Here is a 23331-nt window from a genome sequence, read left to right as displayed (position 1 = left end):
GGGAGAAATTTGCTAGATGGGCTCTGGATAATGAGAGATCCTTATTCCATCCCAATCCACAAAGTATTAGATTTTCTGGCTTCACTTTACCAGTCAGGTTCCTCTGCTTCAACAGTTAAAGTGCACCTAGCTGCAATTTCAGACCTCCATATAGGACTGGAGGGTGCCACTCTGATGTCACATTATGTAAATCATTCCTAAAGGTGGTCTAATGCTAAGACCTCCATTTAAAGAACCTCTTCTCCCTTGGGATTTAACTATGGTTCTTCAGGCCCTGACTAGAAACCACTTTGAACCATCAGCAACTTGTGACTTAAAATATGTGTCTTTGAAAACCTTATTTTGGTGGCTATCACTTCTGCCAGAAGAGTCTCAGAACTTTAGGCCCTGTTATGTGAACATCCATACTTAATTTTTCATAAGGATAGAGTTGCACTTCAAACTAATCCTTCCTTTCTGCCCAAGGTTGTATCCGAGACTAATATTAATCAGACTGTCTACAGCTACCAGTCTTTCCCAAATTTTTCAAACAAGGGAGAATATGCTCTCCTTTTACTTGAACTGCACAGACAACTACATTTTTCTAAATACTTAGTCATGTGAAGATAAAATCAAACCAGCTTTTTGTGGCATTTTTCTCTCCATCGAAGTAACTCAGTTTCTAAGGTTACCTTGGCCAAATGGGTTAGAGACTGCATCACATTCATTTGTCATTCTACAGGACTCCAGCTCCCAAAAACAGTTCAAGCCCATTCTACAAGAGCAGTAGCTACTTCTGCAGTCTTCCATGCCAGAGCTTCTTTAGATGGCATTTGTGCAGCAGCAACTTGGTCTTCTCATCCTACTTTTATCACTCATTAGAAATTGGATCAAGTTTCAAGGTGACTAGTATCCTCTGGCTGTGGTGCTTAGAAATATTCTTCCGTGAGACCTCCCAAGGCTAAAATAGCTGGGGACTCTGTCTTACTGTCAAGGATTGAGTGAAGATTGACGACATCCGATAAAGACGCTATGTCTTACCATAACATTCCATTTGTGTTGTCTGTCTTCACCAGTCCTTTACATCCCCACCCTCCGTCCCCCATCTTGAGACTCTTAGACTGAATTTAGAGAGTCTGGAGAGTGTGAGCTAATGTAAACAGCTGTCTCTGTTCCGAGGTTCAGTACCGAACCCATTGTCAAGGATTGGTGAAGATCTACAACATAGACGGAACGTTATGGTAAGACATATTTTTTTTAACAATGTGCTTGCAGACTGCAAAGACCATCTAAGGCAAACTATTTGCAGTGTTTATTCTTCTTGGGGAAGAAACACAAAGTTTCTTCCTGTGGGCACTGTGTGAATTTAGCAAAATGTACTGTTTCATCTGGCCTGTAACTTTCAAGTCTATAAATTAGGTAGTTAGCAAATAATTCCAAAGTCTACTGGATAGAAATGTTCTTTTTCAAGGGTTACTTGCTCAGACTCCTACAGCATACAGATGGATGCTAAAGGAGTCTAACTCTGGATTGCCTTCTTAGAGAAGAGCCCGTAACCAACAGCCTTAAAACTAGCAGATATCCTAAAATGAATGCACACCTAGAAGGACTGAGAAATTCCAGAAGCTGTCATTTGTCCATCAGACCGGGAACAGGAAGCTATAGTGACCCCCATCAATCTCTGAGGCATAAGGGTTTTAGTTCTTCTGACACATTGCTTCATCTGCACCTGATCCTACAGCCTCCAATGGTGGTGTCTCCACCCATCTTGTTCCCTTGAGAAGCAAATGACAGGATCGTATTTTTTAATCATTTGATAGGCCCCACAACAAATTATTTTGACACCCATTTTGGCCAGTAGTTTCCCATCGCCCATAACGGGCATAGACATTTTGCACTTTCCATCTCTGTTACAGGAGCATATCTCCCAGTATAATGTCTTCTCAGTTTGTGTACGAGACATCAGAAGACCTAGCTTTCCTGCCCTTTAGCAGGCAAGTGCATCATTAACAGAAATTACTTCCTTTGTCCGTGTCCCTAATGCCTACTTTGCCCTGTGCATTGTTTTGATTTTGTAGGTTTTCTGAGGAGTGCTTAGCAGCTTGACAGGCATCACAGCTCTCAACCTTGATTGGCCCTCTCATCTAAAGAAAAAGAGATACCTGCTGCACTAACTCATCAAAAAAGGAAACTGTGGCTTGTTCAGTCCAGTTTTCCTCCTGACTGGCTGTGGGGAACTATATTAAATCAATGAACACTCAAAATAGTGAATGCTGATTTATCGACCCTTTAAGAGCAAAACCTGACCATCCTGAAGACTCAAAACAGCTATTTATTTATTTATTTTTTTCCCTAGGGAAAAAAATGCGGTGCCGTTTTTGGGACTTTGCCCTTTCCTCCACTGTGGTGCGATCTCGGAGTTGGTATATTTAAGTAGGGGTGTGTGGTGGGGGGCACTGCCCCACACCCCACTTTATTTTGTGTTTTGAACTTTTTATTTTGTGGAACAGCAATTTTTTTCCCTGGGAAAACAAATTGCTGTTCTGTGTCTTTGAGATTGATTGTTTTCCCCTATTTAAGGGTTTATGAATCAGCGTTTGCAGATTTAATATAGACCCAGCTGTGGTACTAATGCCAAAGTTCATTGGACTTTCTTGTAGAGGAGCTTCACTTGGTGAGATATTGAACCTTTCAAATGGAATGCCTAGGAGATTTCACAGCAATCTGTTCATAAGATACAAGACCGGTTTTACATGGTCTTTGAGAAAAGGGTGATGCTAGAGCAGGAAATAAGGTAGGGGAGAGAAGTAGATAAGCCCCCAGTAAGGAAGCAATAAATACAGTATGCAGCTTGACCTCTTCTTCGTTGTAGCTCCTTTCCTTTCCTTTTCCCATCCCTTCATTCTTAGACGAAGACCTGACTATTTCAAGAAAAAAAATTAAATTTAACTTTAAAACAGTTGAGTAAGGGAGAGTGTTTCCACAGGTTACATTATAGAACTCTGAATTTTCTTCCTCCTTAGGAATTTCTCCTGTTCTGCCAGAACAAATATTGTATTACTTAATGGGGACAGAGGGTCAGCAAGAGAGAGAGGTTCTCCAGACTCTTCCTAATCCCAGAAAAGGATTGCCATTTAACACCTGTCCTGCACTTGTGCAAACTGAGCAAGTGATCTTTGCAACTTTCTAGAACAATGCTGTTGGCTTTCCTTTTTCTACTTGTACAAGATTCGTTGATATGGTGAAAAAAAGGCATAATTTTTCCCTCCTTTTGAAATATTTGTATCCTTTTATATCCCTTTCCACAGAGTACCAGTAATTCCTGTCCTTTGGAGTAAGACGAGAGCACTGTGCCAGTTCATTGGTGTGCCATTTATTTTTTATCCTTTTATTCAGAGTTATCCAAATGATTGGTCCCAATGCTGACCCACCTAAGACCATTGGGGTTTATAGATCACCCTTAGGTAGACAGTCGCCTAATTGAAGTGCTCTCATTTTAGAGGAGCTGTGGCTAGCCCTGCAGTAACTTTTTTTTTCAAATGTTTTTATTGGTTGATAAAATGTTATTGTATCCTTGATTTATTCTAACTTGTAACAATGTACTTGACATTCATTCATCTGTTTAAAACAATTTGATTAAACAAAATACCTTATTTAAACCAAGTATTTTTCCAGTTTTTATAATCTAATAAGTTGTATAAAGATGTAACTATATAAACTGTCTGCAATGTGCATCTGTCACTTGACTAGTTAATGTATTCAAGCCTAAAACTCGTGTTTTTGAGTAAACGTACATAACATTGAGAACTTCTTTATACAACTTAAATTATACAGCACCACTGTAGCACTTCAGGACAGTTTTTAGGTTAACTGTTGACCACTTTAGTAGCCTGCACATGCCTTAGAACTTGCCAAACTCCAGCTTAACACTTGTAACTTTGACCATCGTGTTGTGGGTTATACTGAACATAAAAGTATGCAAACTGTTCTAGCTTCAGTAAAAGGTTCCCAAGTTGGGACACTTTGCTCAGGTGGCCAAAAAGACGTACATGACTGTCCTAACATCCTTGAAAGCACATGACCTCAAATCTGACAGTGCCAGTAGCAAGACTGCAGATGAGAAAGGTACATGGGGTACCGCAGGAGTCTGTAAGAGAGGCAGCAAGACCTCTTGCAGCAAGAAAACTCTCGTTGATCCCTTCGATGAGGAGTGGATTCATTTGTTGGGCAGTTACATTATGCCTTTTGTGACACCAGCCAGTACTTTAACTTTTGACAGCAGATCACCAGAGGAGTGCAGTGTGTGTATTAGCCAAGCCAGATCCAAGGTTAAGTATCAGAAAGGTGTTTGTGCTGGTCTTGTAGACATTTAAAACAGTGTACCATCCAGACATATTTAAAGTGATAGCAGGCAAAAGGCTAAGGGAGATGTGGTACATGAGAAACTGGGCAATCCTACTCCTTGTGCAGGCTGATCATGATGGCATGGGACCTAACCTTTCAGCAAGACCTGAATCTCCTAACCACATGTATTCAAGCAGATCAGCACTTCCTGGTAGACGAGCAGTAGATCTTTTTCCACTAGTGAAGGCTGAGCAAACAAGTTTTCCCTGGCCTAGTGCAGATGTGGGAAAACCCAGAGCTAATAGGCCTGTTTTGCATCACAGGAGATGTCCATCCATATCACTGTTCCAATTTTACTAACATAAGGGATCTGCTGCCAGGGATATCTCAATATCTGGCCAGTATACTGAAGTCTTTAGTACCTACAGGTACCATCTATGTCACATATGCGCCCCATGAAAGGCGTAGGGTCTAAAGGTGATGTTACAGATGTGCGCACTTCAGAAGATTTTTTTCTTGCTAGTATGAATGCCATCATTGAACTTTGGTCTGAATACCTTTCTTCTGTGCTGGTTAGTGATCTGTTTTCAGATCAGTATCCTGTTTGGGGTTCTTCCTTATCTTTATCTTTTATTGTATTGTTAGTTTCATGTCATCCAGAGAGGAAAAATATCTACCGATTCCCCATAAAGATCATCATGACCAGTCTTTCTTGTGTCTGGGTGCTTCCCATGACCATATACAGTGCTCTGCCTGCCAAGTGTTTGTCCCCAAGACCCTGCATAGTCAACTCTTCTCCTTGTCTAGTTACCTTGAAAACAAACACCTTAAGCTTTTGGCTCAGTGTGCTAGGACGGTCTTTTCATTCCAAGGGTCAGCCATTGGCCAAGAAAAAGACCAAAAAACTCCGGTCTGATGCAGCTGCTGTTTAGCCTTCCATGGACATCTTTCTTGAGGTTAGTGAAAGCCCAGAGGATCGTCGTATAATTTCTTCTTCTTCCTCTGCTGTACAAGGCCAGCATGGGTCTGATTTTTGTCGCATGTCTTCAGAGGCTTTACAAATGTCTGCTCCTGATGTTAAGGGGGAACCTCGGGTAATTATTTCAAAAGGACCTAGGGGGATTCTGCAGATCTTGGTGAGAGGGGAAAGCCGTACTACACTTAGTGTCAACAAAGGTTCAACTCTCCCAGGGTTATTTGTATAGGGTGTCCCACAGAAACCAAGCACATTTCCGCTGCACGTAAGGATCCCCAGCGTGAATGGCAGGATTTTACTCTGGAGCTGTTTAACACTTTAATGACTTTAAAGCTTGGGGGTCTCAGTGCCTGCCCCTCCCTGGTCTTCATCTTCTCTTAAGAGGTCTAGGGGAGCATGATTCCTTTGAGGATCAGGATTCGGGGGAAGAATCATTGGCCTTCTCTTCTTAAATCCCATCCCATTTGGACTATTAGAATCCTCATCTGAACCAGATTCTCCTTTTAAAGGCGCACTCCATTGGGACTCTACTTCCTTTATGATGGAATTCTTGAAGTGGGATTGCTTTCAGGTTTCTGATATCCAGAAGAGGTATTATGAGCTCCTGTAGATGGGATCTCCCAAGCCTTCTGCTTTCCTCCCATTCTGGTTGCCCTCTTGGATATCTTTTCAGCAGCTTCTGTAGCTCGTGATTCTTGGCCCCCTCCCCTAGAAACCTGACAGGTTTTTAAAGGTGCCTGATGACTAAATTTCTGTATAAATGCCCTTCTGTTGATCCTTCTGTGGTGTCTATCACTTCTGACAAACCCTCCAAGCTGCTCCCTTCTGCCAAGTTGCTTCCTTCAGATAAGAATAGTAGTCCATGGAGAGGCTGGGCAAAAAGGTCTATACTGCTGCCACCCTGTCTTTTAGGGCTATTCATTACTAGACAGGTATGATCGATCTCTGTCTATCTCTCTCCTTTCTCAAGTTTATTGGATGATTTCTGACCTCCCTGATTCCGAGGGGAAGGCTTTGGCCCTTTCCTTTTTTGGTTCTACCTCTCAAGTTGCCCACTACTCTCTTAAATGCAGTTATGATATAGCTGATGCTCCTTCCAGGGCTGCTGCATTTGGCTCTGTTTTATGAGGTTTTACTCTTGGCTTCATCTTCAAGATTTACTTGATGACATTATTCTAAATTATTGGATGCTTGTTCGGATAATAAAAACCTTTTTGTACTGCTGCTGAACCTCTCCAGGATATGGGCAAAGCCTTGTAGGAGATGAAATATATTTTTGTTTCTCCTTTTCCAAAGTTTGAGGAATTACCCTTCCAAATCTGCTCTTGTTTGCAGACTGTCTCGGCCTTCGCCTAAAAGTAAAAAAAGGTTCTAGACCTGTACCTTCTGCTAAATCTACATAGACTCCTATTTCTCAGAAACCTCCTTTTCAGGACAAGCTGGGTTCCATTTGACAATTTTCTTCCCTTTTCCCTTGGGCAAGTTCCCTTGTCACTTCGCCTTTCCCTGTCCCTTCCAAATTGATTATGGATCACAACAGTCGCATGGGTTCTGCTCATCTGCCAAGAGTATTTTATGGTTTGGAAATCTCCTCTTCCTCCCTTTCTGGGCATCTCTCTGTCTCCTCGAGAATAGCTTCCTCTCCTCCCAGAGCTGCTTCATTCACTCTTGACCCAGGGCACCATTCAGGCTGTGCCTCCTGCCCAGGAATTGAGGGGTTTTTAGTCCAGAATGTTTCTTGCTCCAAAGAAGGAGGGCACCTGGAGACCCATTCTGAACCTTTTTCAGCACAATGCCTTTCTCAAGATCCCCTCCTTTCAGATGTCTCTTCAAACTTTATTTCCTCCTCAGGCCTTTCTGGATCTCAAGGATGCCAACCTTCACCTCTCCATCCGCCGTTTAGGAAATGTTTGCATTTCTCTGCTTCTTCCTTCCATTTTCAGTTCTCTGCTTTGCCCTTTGGCCTTTCTGCAGCTCCAAGGGTATTCACCAAATGCATCACTACTGTCATTGCTTTTTGCAGGATGAGAGGGTTTAGATCTTTCCTGGATGATCTGCTTATTTAGGCATAGTCCCCCAAGGCTCTGCTTCAAGATCTCCAGTTTACTTTTTCTCTGCTTTAGAGTGTGGGGTTCACCATAAACTTTCAAAAATCAATCTCGACTCCTTCTCAGGATCATGTTTTCCTTGATTGTGTGATCCAGACCATCCCCATGCTGCCATTTCTGCCAGCCCCCAAGGCCCTGTCTCCAATTGCCTTTTTCCAGTCTCTCTCCTTCCGCTGGATTCAGTCACTGCCAGAGACTTTCTCAGGGGTCTTGGGTTTATGGCTTCCACCATTCTCATGCTACCTCTGGCCAAGCTTCCCTTGAGAAAGCTTCAGTGGTACTTCAAGTCAGTGTAACTTCAACATTGTCATCCTCTGAACTTTAGTTCTCTGCCTTTGCTGTCTCACTCTAGCTTCAGTGGTGTATTCATCAACTCTGTCTCAACCTGGGGCTTCCTTTCAAGTCTCCATTCCTGACTCTAGCTCTTTACAGATTCCTTAGATGGGATGGGGAGCTTCCTTTAGCTGTCTCAAGGAGCTTCCTTTAGCTGTCTCAAGGTTCATAGTCTCTGGCATCTTCATCAGTAGTCAGACCACATCAACAACAAGGAGAAGAGGGCTCTGCTTCTAGCTCTGCAGGCTTTTTCATATCCTCGTTCATCCCAAGCCCCTCAGTTTTCACAGACAGTACCACAGTGATGTAGTATGCCAACAAGCAAGGGGGTACAAGGTCCTACCTTCTTTGCAGGCTAGCTGTTCAGGTCTGGGATCTAGCTGTCCATTATCAAGTGTCTGTTCATGCTGTCTACGTTCCCTCTAAGCACAATCTAGGGGCAGACTCTTAGAGCAGGTCCCGCACACAAGCTCACAAATGGATGTTTCACAGAGATGTGTTCCTAGACATTGCCCATCAATGGGTACTCCTCAGGTAGATCTTTTTACCTCCCCTCTGAACAAACTTCCATTTTTTCCTGTTCCAGAGTCCCAAGCCCTCTGGCTTGGAAAGTGGATACCCTGTCTTTCCCTCTGAAGGGGATATTTCTGTATGCTTTCCCTCCCCTTTCTCTGCTTCTGAGAGTCTTGCACAAGATTAGGCGGGACTTTTATCAAAATCTTGTGACTCCCTTTTGGCACATACAGCACTGATTTTCCCCTTCTATCTCAACTTTTCAGGGGCAGTCAACACAAGTTACCTCTTCAGGTGGATCTTCTCACACAAGTCCATGAGTCTCATCCATCCTCACTCAGCATTCTTTAGCTGAAGCTGTGTGTGATTTAGGCACCTTTTTTGAGGACATGTTTTCGGTCTTGCAGGAGGCCAGGGAGCCCATTGCCAGGAAATCATATTTATCCAAATGGAAGAGATTTTCTGTCTGGTGCCTCTCTTGCCATCAGGATCCTCAATCTGCAGAGGTGCCTCTGGTCCTGTGTTGTGTGATCTATTCAGTGCTGAGTTGGCATATACTTCAGTTAAAGTTCACCTATCGGCAATCTCTGCTTGTCTGCCCTTTGACTCCTCCTCTGGCTTCCAGATTTGAGGTCAGACAGTTTCTTAAATGCATCCTTTATATTAGGCCTCCCAGGAAGCCTATTCCACCTACCTGGGACCTCAGTTTTTTTGTTCTTGAAAATTGACTCTTGTTCCTTCTTTAGCCAAGAGGGTTTCTGAACTTCAGGCCATCATGGCTGTTCTCCTTTCTTTGTTTTTCACAGTGTCTCTTCGTACTGATCCTTTTTTTATGCCCAAGGTGGTCAATGAGTTGTCCCTTAATCTATTAATCTGCCTTCCTTTCTTCCTTCTCTGCAGTGTGCCAGTGAGAAGGTTCTTCACACCTTGGACTTTCATAGACAACTCCGATACTATTTTGGATAAAACTAGTTATTTGCAAATCCGAGCAGCTGCTTTCTTTTCATTCCAGGTGTTTGGTTTAGCCGATTCCAAGCAGACCATCTCTTCCCGGATTTTAAGGCCATTTCTTTTTGTTATTCCTTTCATGGCAAATGTCTTTCTTCAGTAACGGCTCACTCTACCAGAGTTGTTGCTTCCTCTGGTGCTTTTTTCAAGAGGCTCAATATCCATTCCATACTTGAGGCTGCTACTTGGTCTTCTCTCTATGCCATCATTAAGCATTGTAAGTTTGGAATTATTTCCAGGGCTGTTCTACATGGATTTTTTGAGGGTTCTTCAGTGCCATCCTCCTCCCAGGGTTCCTCTTGAGCTTTTGCACTCTCCCTTATGCTAAGAGTACTGCAACAGTGATATGGAAGGGACATGCTGCAGTTGTGTAAAATCTTTACCATAACAGATGATGTCCTTCGATTCACTGTTGCAGTATTCACTCTCCCTCCTGCTCTAGCCTGTTCTCCTTTCCCTGCTGGCTGAGGGTTTTTTCTCTCTTTTTTTTTTTCTCCTTCTAGATGAACATGTTCCTTCTGGTTCTTGTGGACATTCTGTTCCTTGTGGGGCCTTTCAATTTTGAAGTGTGTGTTTGTACGTTACCTTTGTCCTGCACCTTTCATGGAGAGCGTGTATGAGACATATGGCGCCTGAAGATACTAAAGGCTTTGGTGTACTGGCTGGATGTTTGGCTATCCTTGGCAGGAGATCCCTTATGTTAGGAATACTGCAACAATGAAGAGAAAGGCATCTACTGTTATGGTAAGATTTTATAAAACTGTACTTTCTGTCCTGTTTCCATTGTAAGGAGTTCTGAGGAAGTAACTGTTTTCTTCCCTTGGTCAAACTCTTTTTTTTTTTTATGCATTTCCACCAGTTGCCATTCTTCCCTAGCTTCCCCAAAAGACAAGAAAGTAAAAGGCAAGGTTTATTCTAATAAAACACCCTCTTGCTTGGACAGCCCTGATTCTCCTAGACTTTCATGGCTCTCTCAACTGGCACAGATGAACAGAGCGAGATGGCTACCAAGTTTTGTAATCTCCTAATGCAGCAGAATAGCTCTGGTCACTAGTGCATCTAAACCTCAGGCTAATGACATGGACAGTCTCAAACCTGTTCACTTCAGGGCCCACATTTAAGGAAATGCTGTACATTCTGCTGGCAAACAAAAAATCTGATATGCCCAAATGTAAAAGTGTTTGTCTTTGGTGTAATATTAAAGGCATCCTGCCAACTGTGCTGCTCCATAGCAGGTTATCTTTTGCAAGCATTGTCCATTTAAAGTTGCATCTTTCAGCTCTTGCAGTGTACTATCCGTATGCCTCCCCCTTTTGTCAGCTTACTTTGTAGTTTCTGAAGGGGAGTTTGTAAAGAAACCACAGAAAAATGTCAGCTTGTTTCCATGCCATCGTCTACAGTTGAATGCAATAATCCCACTTTCAAAAAAATACAATTTAGAACTGTAAAATTGGACCTGGGCAAATGGATGTGGTTTACAGCTTTTATCTCTAACTAGTAACCTGGAGGCCATTTCCTACAAATGTCAAACCATCCTGCACTCTGTGTAATTGAGGCATACATAATGCTTATTTTATACTGCAATAAGGTTTTTTGGCTCATCACTTTTATCTGCACAGATCAGTATCTTTGGTTATAAAACCTGCAGCTGGCCTTCAAATTAAGAATACCATACATGTGAGATCTCCAAATCATAGCCTTGCAACCGTTTGGGATCTTAATTGTAGAAAGTATAATTATTTTGAACCTACAAATTCAACAGACCTAGGTTCATAGGTTGGTACTAGGCTATCGGCCCTAGGGCCTATGCAAGCCTAGCCATAACAATTCCCTGGATATTTCTTCCCACAATATTTACTTCTCTGGACCCCTGTCTAGCAGGACGACTGACATGATCCCCAGGGTGAATTTCCTACCCCCCCCATCCAATCATCAAGGTTCCTTTTGAAGAGGGCCAATGAGGCGCTCTGCTTGACATGTATGGGCAGTCTGTTCCAGAGTATGGGGAGTCTCTGGGTCAGGAACCTATCCCTCCAAAATATGCTGTTCGTTGTGATTAAAAGGTTTAGATCCCTGGAGCGTGTGGCTCTGAGGGATTGGGATTTCTTTTAAGTGGAGCATGTCCAACAGCTCAGGGTTTGACATGGCCTTGTATGTTAAGCAGAGGTCGCCTCCGAGTAGACTATATGCCACAGAGTATAGCTGGAGTTTTTTTTTTAGACGGTCAGCACATGGCATCTGCTTTAGGCCTGTGATTCTTTTAGTGAGGTATTTCTGTGGCCTTTCCAGCTGTTGCAGATGTCTTGTAAGGTACATACCAAATGGGTCATTATACTCTATAATGGGTCTGATGAGGGATGAGTACAGTGGGACAATGACATCCTTTTTTATGGATGAAAAGCCCTTCTGGATAAAAAGCCCTTAGTGATGAGGTGTGCCACTTAGAAGGATTTCCTGACTGTTGTGGCGATGTGGTTATCGAAAGTGAGACCACTGTCCACCTGTGTCCCAAAGTCTCTCATCACACTTTCGATGTTTAGTGTCCTGCCATCTGTGTGATAATTCATGGGTACATGTTTTTTTCCAAAGGGGATAACTACACATTTCTTGGCATTAAGCTTGAGCCCATGGCTCTGACACCAGGCATCTGTTTCTGTAAGGCCCTTTTGTAGAATATCCACATCATTTGGGGATTCAATAATGGCTCCCAGTTTGCAGTCATCTGCGAACTTTGTTAGCCAGAGTCCCTTAGTGTTGGCCTGTACTTCAGAGAAGTAGATGCCAAACGAGTGGTCCCAGGACTGAACCCTGAGGTACTCCATTTGTCTGGAGCTGGATTTGGAGTCAGCTGCATTTACAGTCTGGGTTCTGTCAGTAAGCCAGTTGGCAACCCATCGAGGGATGTAGGGATTTATGCCCAGGTTAGTAAGTTTATCTATGATTCCAGAGTGGGGGATGGTGTCGAAGGCCTTGGCGAGGTCCACATAGGCTGTGTGGACTGCCTTACCCTCGTCCACAGCTCTGGAGACTGATTTGAAGAAGTCAGTCAGATTCGGGAGACAAGATCAGCCCTTCACAAACCCAAACTGGGTGGGGTCCAGTGCTTGAAGGTTGCCAATGTCTTTGTTTATAAGTTCCATGATAATGCGTTCCATGCCCTTGCAGATCAGGCTTGTCAGACTGATGGGACGGTAGTTCCCGGGATCCAAGGCAGACCCCCCCCCACCTTGTTGAGTGGGATAACTGTAGCTGTGTGCCACTTGGGCACGAAGCCTGAGGTGAGGCTATGATTAAACATGACACTTAGGTGAGGTGCCAGTTCATTTTGTAGTTCATGTAGTACACAGCCTGGGATGTCATCTAGTCCAATGGATGCTGTATTCTTAGCTTTGGAGAGCGCGGTTTCTACCTTTGTGGCCACGATTACCGGAATTTGGCAATCTTTTGGTATTGAGATGGGCCCTTTAGGGGGTGAGAGGGGGGTGAAGTTGGCACTAAATCGATCTGCCAGGATATTGGCAATATTCTTGGGATCAGTATATTTAATGTCATTCTGTTGTAGCTCAGAGCAGATCTGAGCATTGCCATTAAGATTCTTGACATAACTATAGAATGCCTTGTGGTTGTCATTGGAGTCTTTGGCAATTTTATTTTCATAACTAGCTTTTGAGGATTTTATGGGGGATCTCGGCTTCTTACTGAGGCTGGTGAGGGAGTTTTTTGCATCCTGGGATTTTCCTCTTTTTCTGCAACAGTTTCTTCCTTCTGTTGTATAGTTTGTTTATAGCAGGGGACCACCAGATTGGCTTCCTTTTTTTTGGAGAAGATCATCTTGGTTCTACTTGGGATGGCACGATTCATGCACGAGTGGATGTGCTTGTACAGTGCCTTAGTGTAGGATTCTGCAGTCGAACTTTCAGATCCCCGTCTGCATGGGTGTCATAAAATTCGTCACTTCTGACTTCAGTAGCATGAAGTTGGCTTTGGAGAAGTTTAAGGAGGTTTCCTTATTGGGGCGTGGGGGTGGGATGTGGATGTCAAGGGTGATTTGCTTATGGTCAGACCTGACCAATGAGGGGGTGACCACTGGTGTGGAGCATCTGTCTCCCATGTTGGTAATGACCAAGTCTAAGATATTGAAGCCCCTGGTGGGACAATGGATTAGTTGATCCAGGGCATTGGAATTTGTGAATTCCAAGAAAAGTTGGGAAAGAGACTTTGTACCAGAGTAAGAGCTACACTAAAAATGTAAACGCGAAAGTTGCTCAGCAGACACTGACCTTTCCAACAGTGTAAGTGTTGATAGTGCACATCAAAGTCATAATTAAATATTTGGCAAGGAATGCTGATATTGTGCAATTTTTTTAACTTTTTGGGAAAGCAAAGCACAATATCTTTGTCTATGTACCATTCAGACCCATACAATTTGAATTTAATTTGTTAGTATTAATGTCAGCTTTAAAATGATACTTTAACCATAACTGTGTGACACTCCTTTCATGAGATATTCACAAAAATATGATTAGTATATTATTTCTCATAATTGATAAATAAACAAAGCATAATATCTCATCACCTGTAACAGACAGAGCCTACATATCAGTATAGAAGTTGTGCATCTGAATGTCAGCTTCAAAATGACGCATCATTTGTGTGATTATCATGCTCCCTCGCAAAGATATGGGCATAATAATGAGAAGTATTGTAAATGTATAATTTTCATATCCGTACAAGACTAAACAAACTGTGATATCTGTACGTATGTGCAGTGCCTAGACACAGTTCTTTTACCATGTTGTAAGGAGTAACACTATCTTCAAAATGATGCATTACTTCACACAATGTGGTGCTCCTTTGCAAAGTTATTTACCAAAATATGAAAAAAATCATAATTTCCATAACCTAAGTTGGAAACAAACTTTGATATCTGCCTATGAGTGCAACATACAGATACCATTCTTTTACCATGTTAGAACTATAAATAATCTTTTCAAAATGAGGTATTACTTAGCACATTCAGATGCTCCCTTGCAAAGTTATTTACCAAAATATGAAAAAAAAATCATAATTTCCATAACCCAAGTCCAAAACAAACTTTGATATCTGCACATGTGTCAAACATACAGGCACAATTATTTTACCATGTTAGAACCAGCAATACTGTCTTCAAAATGAGATATTACTTGGCACATTCAGATGCTCCCTTGCAAAGTTATTTACCAAAATATGAAAAAAATAATAATTTTCATAACCCAAGTCCAAAACAAACTTTGATATCTGCACGTGTCAAACATACAGGCACAATTATTTTACCGTGTTAGAACCAGCAATACTGTCTTCAAAATGAGATATTACTTGGCACATTCAGATGCTCCCTTGCAAAGTTATTTACCAAAATATGAAAAAAATCATAATTTCCATAACCGTAAGTCTCAGACAAACTTTGATATCTGCACATGTGTCAAACATACAGGCACAAGTCTTTTGCCATATTAGAACCAGCAGTACTGTCTTCAAAATGAGATATTACTTGGCACATTCAGATGCTCCCTTGCAAAGTTATTTACCAAATATGAAAAAAATCATAATTTCCTTAGCCATAAGTCTCATACAAACTTTGATATCTGCACATGTGTCAAACATACTGGCACAATTCTTTTACCATATTAGAACCAGCAATACTGTCTTCAAAATGAGATATTACTTGGCACATTCAGATGCTCCCTTGCAAAGTTATTTACCAAAAAATGAAAAAAAAAATCATAATTTCCATAACAGTTATTTGCCAAGCCCAGAGAAATTAATTTTACACAACACATTTCATAATAGTGTTTTACTTACTATACTGGTCTGACTTGGTCATGGGTGTTTTCCATTCTTCTCACAATCATGCATGGCTCTCCTCACGCCATTGTGGAGGTTGGTCAAGAAGAACGCAATGCCCTCCTCAGTTAGGTGAATGCCATCCCTTCTGAACCAGTGAACATCTTCCCTTCCAGTGACTCCCAGAACAGCAGAAGACAGTCTTATCTTATCTGAAATAAAGCATGGGTAGACACTGACAAGGGTGCCCAGCCAGGGCACATGTAAAGAGAAAAAGCAGGGTAAGGACCACCGCTCCACTAATATGCCAAGGACAGGCATGGGGCTCCAGATGTTGGTCATCTGAAGTGTCCCATTGCTGTGCTGGCTGCCCACTCAGACCGCTGATACCACTATTGTCTCATGACTTCCTTCAGTGTCAGCAGTCTGCCTTACCTCTTCCTTTTCTCTTTACATGTACCCATTCAGCAATGGACCTAAGGGATGAGGGACTGAGGTAACTCACTAATTTCTGCCCTGACCTTCATACATTTACTACCCTCACCAACATACACAGACTACACCTGAAGGGAGCGAGACCAAGTGGAGAGCTACATCAAGGCAATATGTCAAAAGACCAAGACTGATCCAGGCTGTGTCTTTTTGCATGCATCCTTTCCCAGATGGTACAACTATATTAAATAACAAGTAAGTGAAGAATGAGGGGGGTGGCTTGCAATGACTCCAAGCAGAGAAAAAATACAATCTGGCTTGTGCATTCATCAGAGTGATAACGACTTCTACTTGTGTGAATAACCGTGACAGCTGCTGAGAGTTTTACCTGAAAAGTGATAATGAATCAGTGCTATACTGTAACTGCCTTATTGCTAAGGTGATAGTAACCTGCCTTTCATTCCTGCAAAGTTATGCATGCTCAGACACAGGTGATAATTGCTGCACATAACCTGTTGAGTACACATTAATTATATTACCTTGTGCAGCTATGTAACACAGGCTCATTATCATCAGTAAGGAGAAGACCTGAGTAAGTCAGTAAAATAGTCAGGCCTTCCTCCCACCTAAATTCCACACATTACTTACAAAGCCATGAAAAATTCCCAAAATATAACCTAGCTCCATGCTGGTAGTAATCAAGTAAGAACTTTTATCTCACTCAAACAACTACTGCGTATAATCAGAAATGCAATAAGCCTAGACAAAATCTCAACCTTATGAGGCTGATCCATATATGAATTAATCCAAAAAGTAGTAATCCATGTTCTCACCTAACCATCCCTCTGAGTATAATAACACAAAACTTCAAAAGGCCGAAATATTGTCCAAAATATCTGGTTGAGCAATGCCAACATTCTGAAAACAAACAAAAGGCAGACCTACATTTAATTACAAATAATCAGATTTTGGCACCCAAAAAGGTAGCAACCCACTTTGTTTTCACTAATTGTTAATACTACCATTGCACTACTATAGGCCATAGGAGCATTGTATAACTGCTAGACTCACCCTTCACATTCTACTCGTGCACAGAATAAAATGTCAAAAGAGGTCACTGCACAACTCAAGCACATACAACTCAAATGCATCTTGTACCCAACATGTAAGTGTAGTACTACTAACACCAGCCAAACTTGAATAGATGCTCCAAAAAAGTCACTCTTAGTAACTTCTAGAACAACACTCCACATACTGTAAAGACATTACTTTAGACAAATACCATACCCATCAATGTACCCTTTTGAGCTCCCACTATTCATTTATTTATCTGTTGTTAAAGCCCCGTCAAACTAAAACTACTTAGAGGACAAATTAAGTCTACTAAAGCTAATTAAGTCTACTAAATTCCTATTTGTGAGCCAGTTGGCATTCCAGCAGGTGACATAAGGTAGTTCCAGCTTATTTATGTCTCAGTTGAGAATTGTCAACAGCTTTGGTCAAATTGAGGTATGTGGTGTGTACCATCTTGCCCACATCCCTTTTTTGCTGACTTTTCCAAAAGGGTGTTAGGGGGGTACCTGGCAAAGCATTGAGGCCTGTCAACCCTGTCATCCCAGGCAGACAGATACTGGATCACGTTTTTCAACATAAACAAGCAAAGAGTACTATACAACAGTAATAAATGTAGACTACCTGAAGATGTTTGATGCTATGGATCACACAATACTACTTTACAATCTAACAGAGGAGTGACTGGACTAATAATACCAGGTTTAGTTCACAAATGATCTCGCCTACTGCAGAGAGGCTTTTACATGTTAACAACATTACTCTGAGTTCAAGGTGATCAATGACAGGACAGCACAAGTGTCTATCCTAAAACATTTTCTTATATCAGTGCCCAAACTGACACCCCCAAATCAAAGTTGAGATTTAAATAAAACATTTTCCAAAGTAGGCTATAAAAAAAAAAATCTTCATAGACTCTGAACTGTAGCAAACAACCTACACAACCTCTTTACTACATGTACTTATGTTAAACGGTGCTAAAGTTTTTCACATAAGGAGCCACAATGTCAGCCATTAAATCCCAGTACTGCACTCACATTGATCAGTCACTGTGGAATGTTGCACCAGTAACAGCCTGCTCTCATCCTTGCATTCAACAGCATCTTCTGACTCCCGCTTGCAAGAAGAACACAACAGTAGCAGACAACAAAACCCAGCTAAAACAGCAACATACAAACCTGACCCAACAACTTTAGAGCCCGTGATTAAAGAAGATTACCGGCATTGCATTATGTTACAACAGACGGGACTGCGTTAGAACAGGAAACGGCAATTCACAAAGTTAATACTGATTTATAAGCACCTTCACGTTTTACCTGCTGTCCCACCTCCACCTTACAGTGAAAATCAGGTCATTCACCTCCACATCCCCAGCCAGCAAAGACAGATCATAAATTGAAAGTCATGAACAGGGCTTACTTTTTTGTCAAAACTCAATTTCAAACTCACTTCTTTTAGGCGTGTCAATCGCATTATACAGGCAAATATTGTTGAGACTCCTCCCGGACTGGAATAACAGAACTGGACATGCAACAATAAGACGCAGTTTAATTTGATTCGTTTACCCAGTTAAGTACTCTGTAATATGCTGTGCTGACACTAGAAACAGTTTGATGGTTCATTTAATAGTTTTGTTACTAGGAAGATAAGAGCCACCGACAACCCTCAACAGCACCAGCGCCTGTGCACTTTGTTACCACTTCCTGCATTCATATACACACACTCTTCATTCACTCCTTTACCGTTCACTCTCTCATACACACACAGGCACTGCTACATTCATACACACACTCTTCATTCACTCCTGCACCGTTCGCTCTCTCATACACACACGCAGGCACTTCTACATTCATACACACGCTCCGTTTGCTCTCTCTCATACACACACGCTGTCCCAAATTGAGAATATTTTGGAATACAACAACTATTTCGCTCACTGCAACTTCTGCAATAGTACCAGGCAACTTGTGCTAAATAATAAATTTGCAAAATACCAGTGTTTTGTGACATAAAACATTGAATCTTACGGCAGTTAGGGTCAGGTACAGTAAAGAAGCAAGGCATTATGGGGCGCAATTCCCTTGGTCTACACTCACCTCTACTTTGTAAAAGAGGACTCCGTAAGCATCTGTCTTTTCCGAACATAGCAGTAAACTCCAAACCTGTATAAGTGTCAATCCATGGTCTGGAAAAATAGATAGAAGGATCCAGTTTGGGGGTGATGGTTTGGGCTGATGGAATCCAATGGGCTGCCACAACATGCTTCATGCAATGCACGGAGAATCGGCTTACTGTAATAATAAATAGACAGACTGCATGCTAAGCTGATTTTTCTCTAAAAATTTAAATACTGATATGCTGTAAATCCACACTTAAAACTAAGTTGAGAAAGTAACTGAAAAAGTTCAGGTGCTTTTTCAACTTAAATTTCAACATGGGAGCTACAATAGAAATATAAAGTTAGACACGCTTGTGGAAGGCACTCGGGTGTAACTCCATAGAATTACTTCCGTCACACAGCGCGCTCGGGTTTAAGCACATAGGCGCCATGTGACTGCACTCGGGGTTAATGAGTTAAACAGATGAAACCACTGAAGGTCAGGAACAAAAAACTGTTCTGATTGCTGCAGTACCCTGTCAAAGATTTTCTTTTAATTTTGATGCCTTAAGTAGGGATTTTACACAACATTATGTATAATCAGGTATATTGGAGAATAAATGTGTTTTACTAGTGAACTACAGCAAATCTTCCATATTATGTGCCAGATTAGTCGAGCTGTACTTTATAACTGAATTTTAGTCGTCTTCCCACAAGTCTCACAGCCATGGCATACTGTGTTATCAAATTAAAGAACTGTTATAATAGCATACATTACCTTTTTCCAAGTTGAGAATTACTTCATTTAACTTTTCTTTTTGTTTCAGGTATTGCACATCATTGAACATGTCTGTAAAAAAGAAAGTGGTTACCAGACACAAGGAAAAACATACCATTGGGCTACATATTTCAAGGGATTATTCCTTTTCCAAAGAACAAGGATTTTTGACATTCTGTGAACATTATTCTTCCCTCATTTTTTAAAATAAAAAAAAAAATTGTGGATGTAATTGTTCCCCATATACCTCAAACTGGCAGACTCTACAGAAAATGTCTTTGTCCAGAGAGAATGAGGATCATGGTAAAGAAAACAGAGGTGCCAGACCCAAGATCCGACAAGGCAGACCTGAAGAAAGAAGAGACGGCAGTTGCAGACACAGTGGACGGGGCAAAAAGAAGCACAAACTCTTGTGTAAGGCTGAAGTCTCGACTGATCTGGAAATGGAAGAACAGCCTGGTAGAGCAAAAAATGGGTTTCAGAAAAAGCACAACATGAATTCTCTTAAAGAGTTAGACTCTGAGAATCTGGAAGAGAACAAATCATCAGGTAGGTCCCTAAGGCAAAAGATCCAAGATGCTGTGGGACACTGTTTTCCAATAAAAACGCAGAGCATGCAATCTCCAAGTTTGTCTTCCTCTCGAAGAAAGATCCATCTCAATGAACTTATGTTGGACAAGTGTCCTTTTCCTGCTGGTTCAGATTTGGCTCAGAAATGGTACCTTATAAAGCAGCACACTGCCCCTGTCAGCCAGCCTAGCAGCTTCCTGGAGAACTTGGGGGGAAACACTATGGAAGATGAGGATGACCGGTTGAGAGAGAGAAGAAGAATAAGTATTGAGCAAGGAGTTGACCCTCCTCCCAATGCGCAGATACATACATTTGAAGTGACTGCACAAATTAACCCTTTGTATAAGCTAGGACCAAAACTTGCACATGGGATGAATGAACTTGCAGGAGACGATCGAGCCACCTTACAGTCCCAGCCACTTGAGCCTTTAGAGGAAGTACCACAGCCTCAAGGATCAGTAGAGAGACTTGAGATTCAAGAAGGCTTTAGGATTCATACTCAGATTGATTACATCCATTGCCTGGTCCCAGATCTCCTCCAAATCACTACCCTTCCATGTTACTGGGGTGTAATGGATCGATATGAAGCAGAAGCTCTACTAGAGGGCAAACCAGAGGGTACCTTTTTACTGCGAGATTCTGCCCAAGAGGACTACCTTTTCTCAGTGAGTTTCCGGCGTTATGGTCGTTCCCTTCATGCTCGGATTGAACAGTGGAATCATAACTTCAGCTTTGATGTCCATGACCCAAGTGTCTTCCATGCCTCTACTGTCACGGGACTTCTGGAGCATTATAAGGACCCAAATTCATGCATGTTCTTTGAACCCTTACTTTCCATCCCTATAAACAGAACATTCCCTTTCAGTTTACAGCACATCTGCAGAGCTGTGATCTCAAGCCACACAACATATGATGGCATTGATTTTCTCCCTATCCCTAACTCCTTAAAGGAATACTTGAAAGAGTACCATTACAAACAGAAAGTTAGGGTGCGCAGATTAGAAGCGCGATGGCACTAAGCTTCATTGTTCCATCTTGGACAGTAAAGCTTATTCTGCTTTTAATAGTGAAACACTTTACAGGAGAATATTTAAGACTAGAGAGCTCTGTTTTCTGTAAGAAAATGTGTGCCTGTTTTCAAAATTAAAAAAAAAAAAAAAAGATTGCCTGGCACAAATTGGTAAAAACAATTTTGGAAATGGGACCATCAGCAACACTATAAAAAGTACAAAAACTGCACAAATATTTTATAGTTAGAATGTGAAAAAGTTGTTCCAATCATCTTTCCATAGTGCTGCTTTTTTCTCTGTGTGTACATGTATGGTTTATTATGAGACCCATGCAGCACTGTATTTCTTCCCTGAAGTGTAATAGATTATCATAACCCAGATGTTTACATAATGGCAGGTACAGTAAATCAACTTGAAAAAAAGAGGGAAATAAAGCCAATAGAGAAGTCCTTTATACTTTCTGTCTGCCTGAAAGCTTTCATCCTTTATTTCTTTCAGAAGTAATGCTGTATTCTAAACATGTTTTAACAAGAACTAGATTGTAACTGTACCATTCCCTGTACAGTATCATTAAAAGATTGCTGTATCTTACAGGTGCATATTTGGTAAACTAAATAAAACTAATGTTTTTAGTAGTGCTGCATGAACTGTGTAGCCAAATCAGTTGCAGAAAACCACTTAAAAGATGCAGTCACAGCCTATTAACCACTGAAATCTTTGTTTTGGTGCTAGATAGTTAATGTTCTTATTAGCTGTTGATTTATCTGCACCAACTAAGGGCTTTACTGATGAGATTTGTGGGGGTTTTTTTCCTGGTATAAATTTAACATTGATACATAAAAGGAATGTATTCTGCTAGTAGTACAAAAATGCTGACATATGGTCGGAGGTTGATGCATGCCTCAAAATATACATTGAGGAAGACCAACAATGCTTTGAGTAGAGGGAAAATAATAAATACATAACGAATAACAATGTAAGCATCTGTTTTTCAAACACAATTTTAGTTTGTTCTGGGACTTTTTGTGTGTGTACGTGATCTTTGACTTATTCACTTTCGTCCCTTACAGAAAATGTTTCATCTGATAAGCATTCGAATTTGTGAAGTAAAAGTGGAAGGAATCCTCCATTTTTCTAATTTCTGTGTAGTACAGTGTAGTAGGTCATTGACCCTCCCTTAACACTATCCATTTGGTTGTACACCTTAACCCATGATTCTAAAAATGGTCTCATTTAATTACTGGATGGTTCCAGTAGTACTGATAGAAAAGATTGTTTGTAGTCAGATTTAACCAGGAATGAGATTTCTAGTGGAGTGCAAGGGAGGGGGCCAGGTTGGAAAGTACTAGGCCAAAAATTTGGTGAGTAACTGTACATTTTACTCCAGTGCCTCAGTTTTAGCAAAGTCTAGGAAATGCTGAGCATATTCATTTTTTAGAGATGTGTGCCACTTAATGCTTGGGTAATTGAAGTCCCTGAGCAAAGAATATTTGGTTTGAAATGTTAAACAGTCAGTTGAATTAAGGCAGTTTCCATGATCTTTGGAGGACATTGATGAACTGTAGCTGACAATGAAGTAGTAGGTGGAGTAATTTGATGTACGATGGTTAATGTTTCTGGCAAATGCAGATATTCCCCACAATTACCCAAGGGCCTGAAGGCGCAATTGGCACTAAACCCTGGTATATTGAAGTAATGTCTCAATAACTACACAAATATAAATGTGTGTGAGTTGCAGGAGGGCTTGAAGGTCTAGCATCTTTCTGTTTAGACCCTCGCATTGAATAGTACCATGATGTCCAAATTATTTGCTGTGTTGCCATGTCCGGTAGCGAGACATCCTGGTGAAACATGCAGTCTTCTGTACCATTGCAGATTGGGCTGAAACACACTGGAATGCCTCAGAATGGCATCAAGTTCTTAGCCAAATGTTAAAAGTAACTATCTTGTCTTGATATTTAGGCATTATTCTTGGTGAAGGCCAGTTACTACTTAAAGACCAGTGTCTTTCCTGCTTCTATCACATGCACAGTATGTTCATGTCTCTTCATGCACCTTTGGGTGGAGCGACTTGGGTAATTTGTTCCCATATCTGCCACCTGTGTATAATCATATTTGTTTTTATGGGTCCTTGGAGCCCTTGTTGCATTACAGATCCTGGCACTAGACAAAAAGCTGACAGTTACCTTGTTTTTGTCCAGTCTGGTGAGTGCGGATTCTGTATGCCTAACTATGAAACAACTATGACTAAAACATTTCCTTTGTGTAATCATACTTAATGGGTCTGA

General features: G+C 41.4%; 1 protein-coding gene across 2 annotated transcripts in view; it reads left to right on the top strand.

Annotated features, from left to right (window-relative positions):
- The window catches only part of LOC122795084 (suppressor of cytokine signaling 5-like), a 72575-nt gene extending 50900 nt beyond the window's left edge, over nt 1-21675 (top strand). For both annotated transcript variants that reach the window (XM_044063655.1, XM_044063656.1), the window contains exon 2: nt 19513-21675. In XM_044063655.1, coding sequence (XP_043919590.1) covers nt 19736-21052 — 1317 coding nt within the window. In that variant the 5' untranslated portion in view covers nt 19513-19735 and the 3' untranslated portion in view covers nt 21053-21675. The remainder of the gene's footprint in view (nt 1-19512) is intronic.
- Nucleotides 21676-23331: the final 1656 nt, after the last annotated feature.

Source organism: Protopterus annectens, chromosome 1.part0 (assembly GCF_019279795.1).
Source record: "Protopterus annectens isolate FY-2018-M chromosome 1.part0, PAN1.0, whole genome shotgun sequence".
Lineage (NCBI taxonomy): Eukaryota > Metazoa > Chordata > Ceratodontiformes > Protopteridae > Protopterus > Protopterus annectens.
Note: the sequence above shows the minus strand (reverse complement) of the source record. Positions and strands in the feature narration are given on the sequence as shown.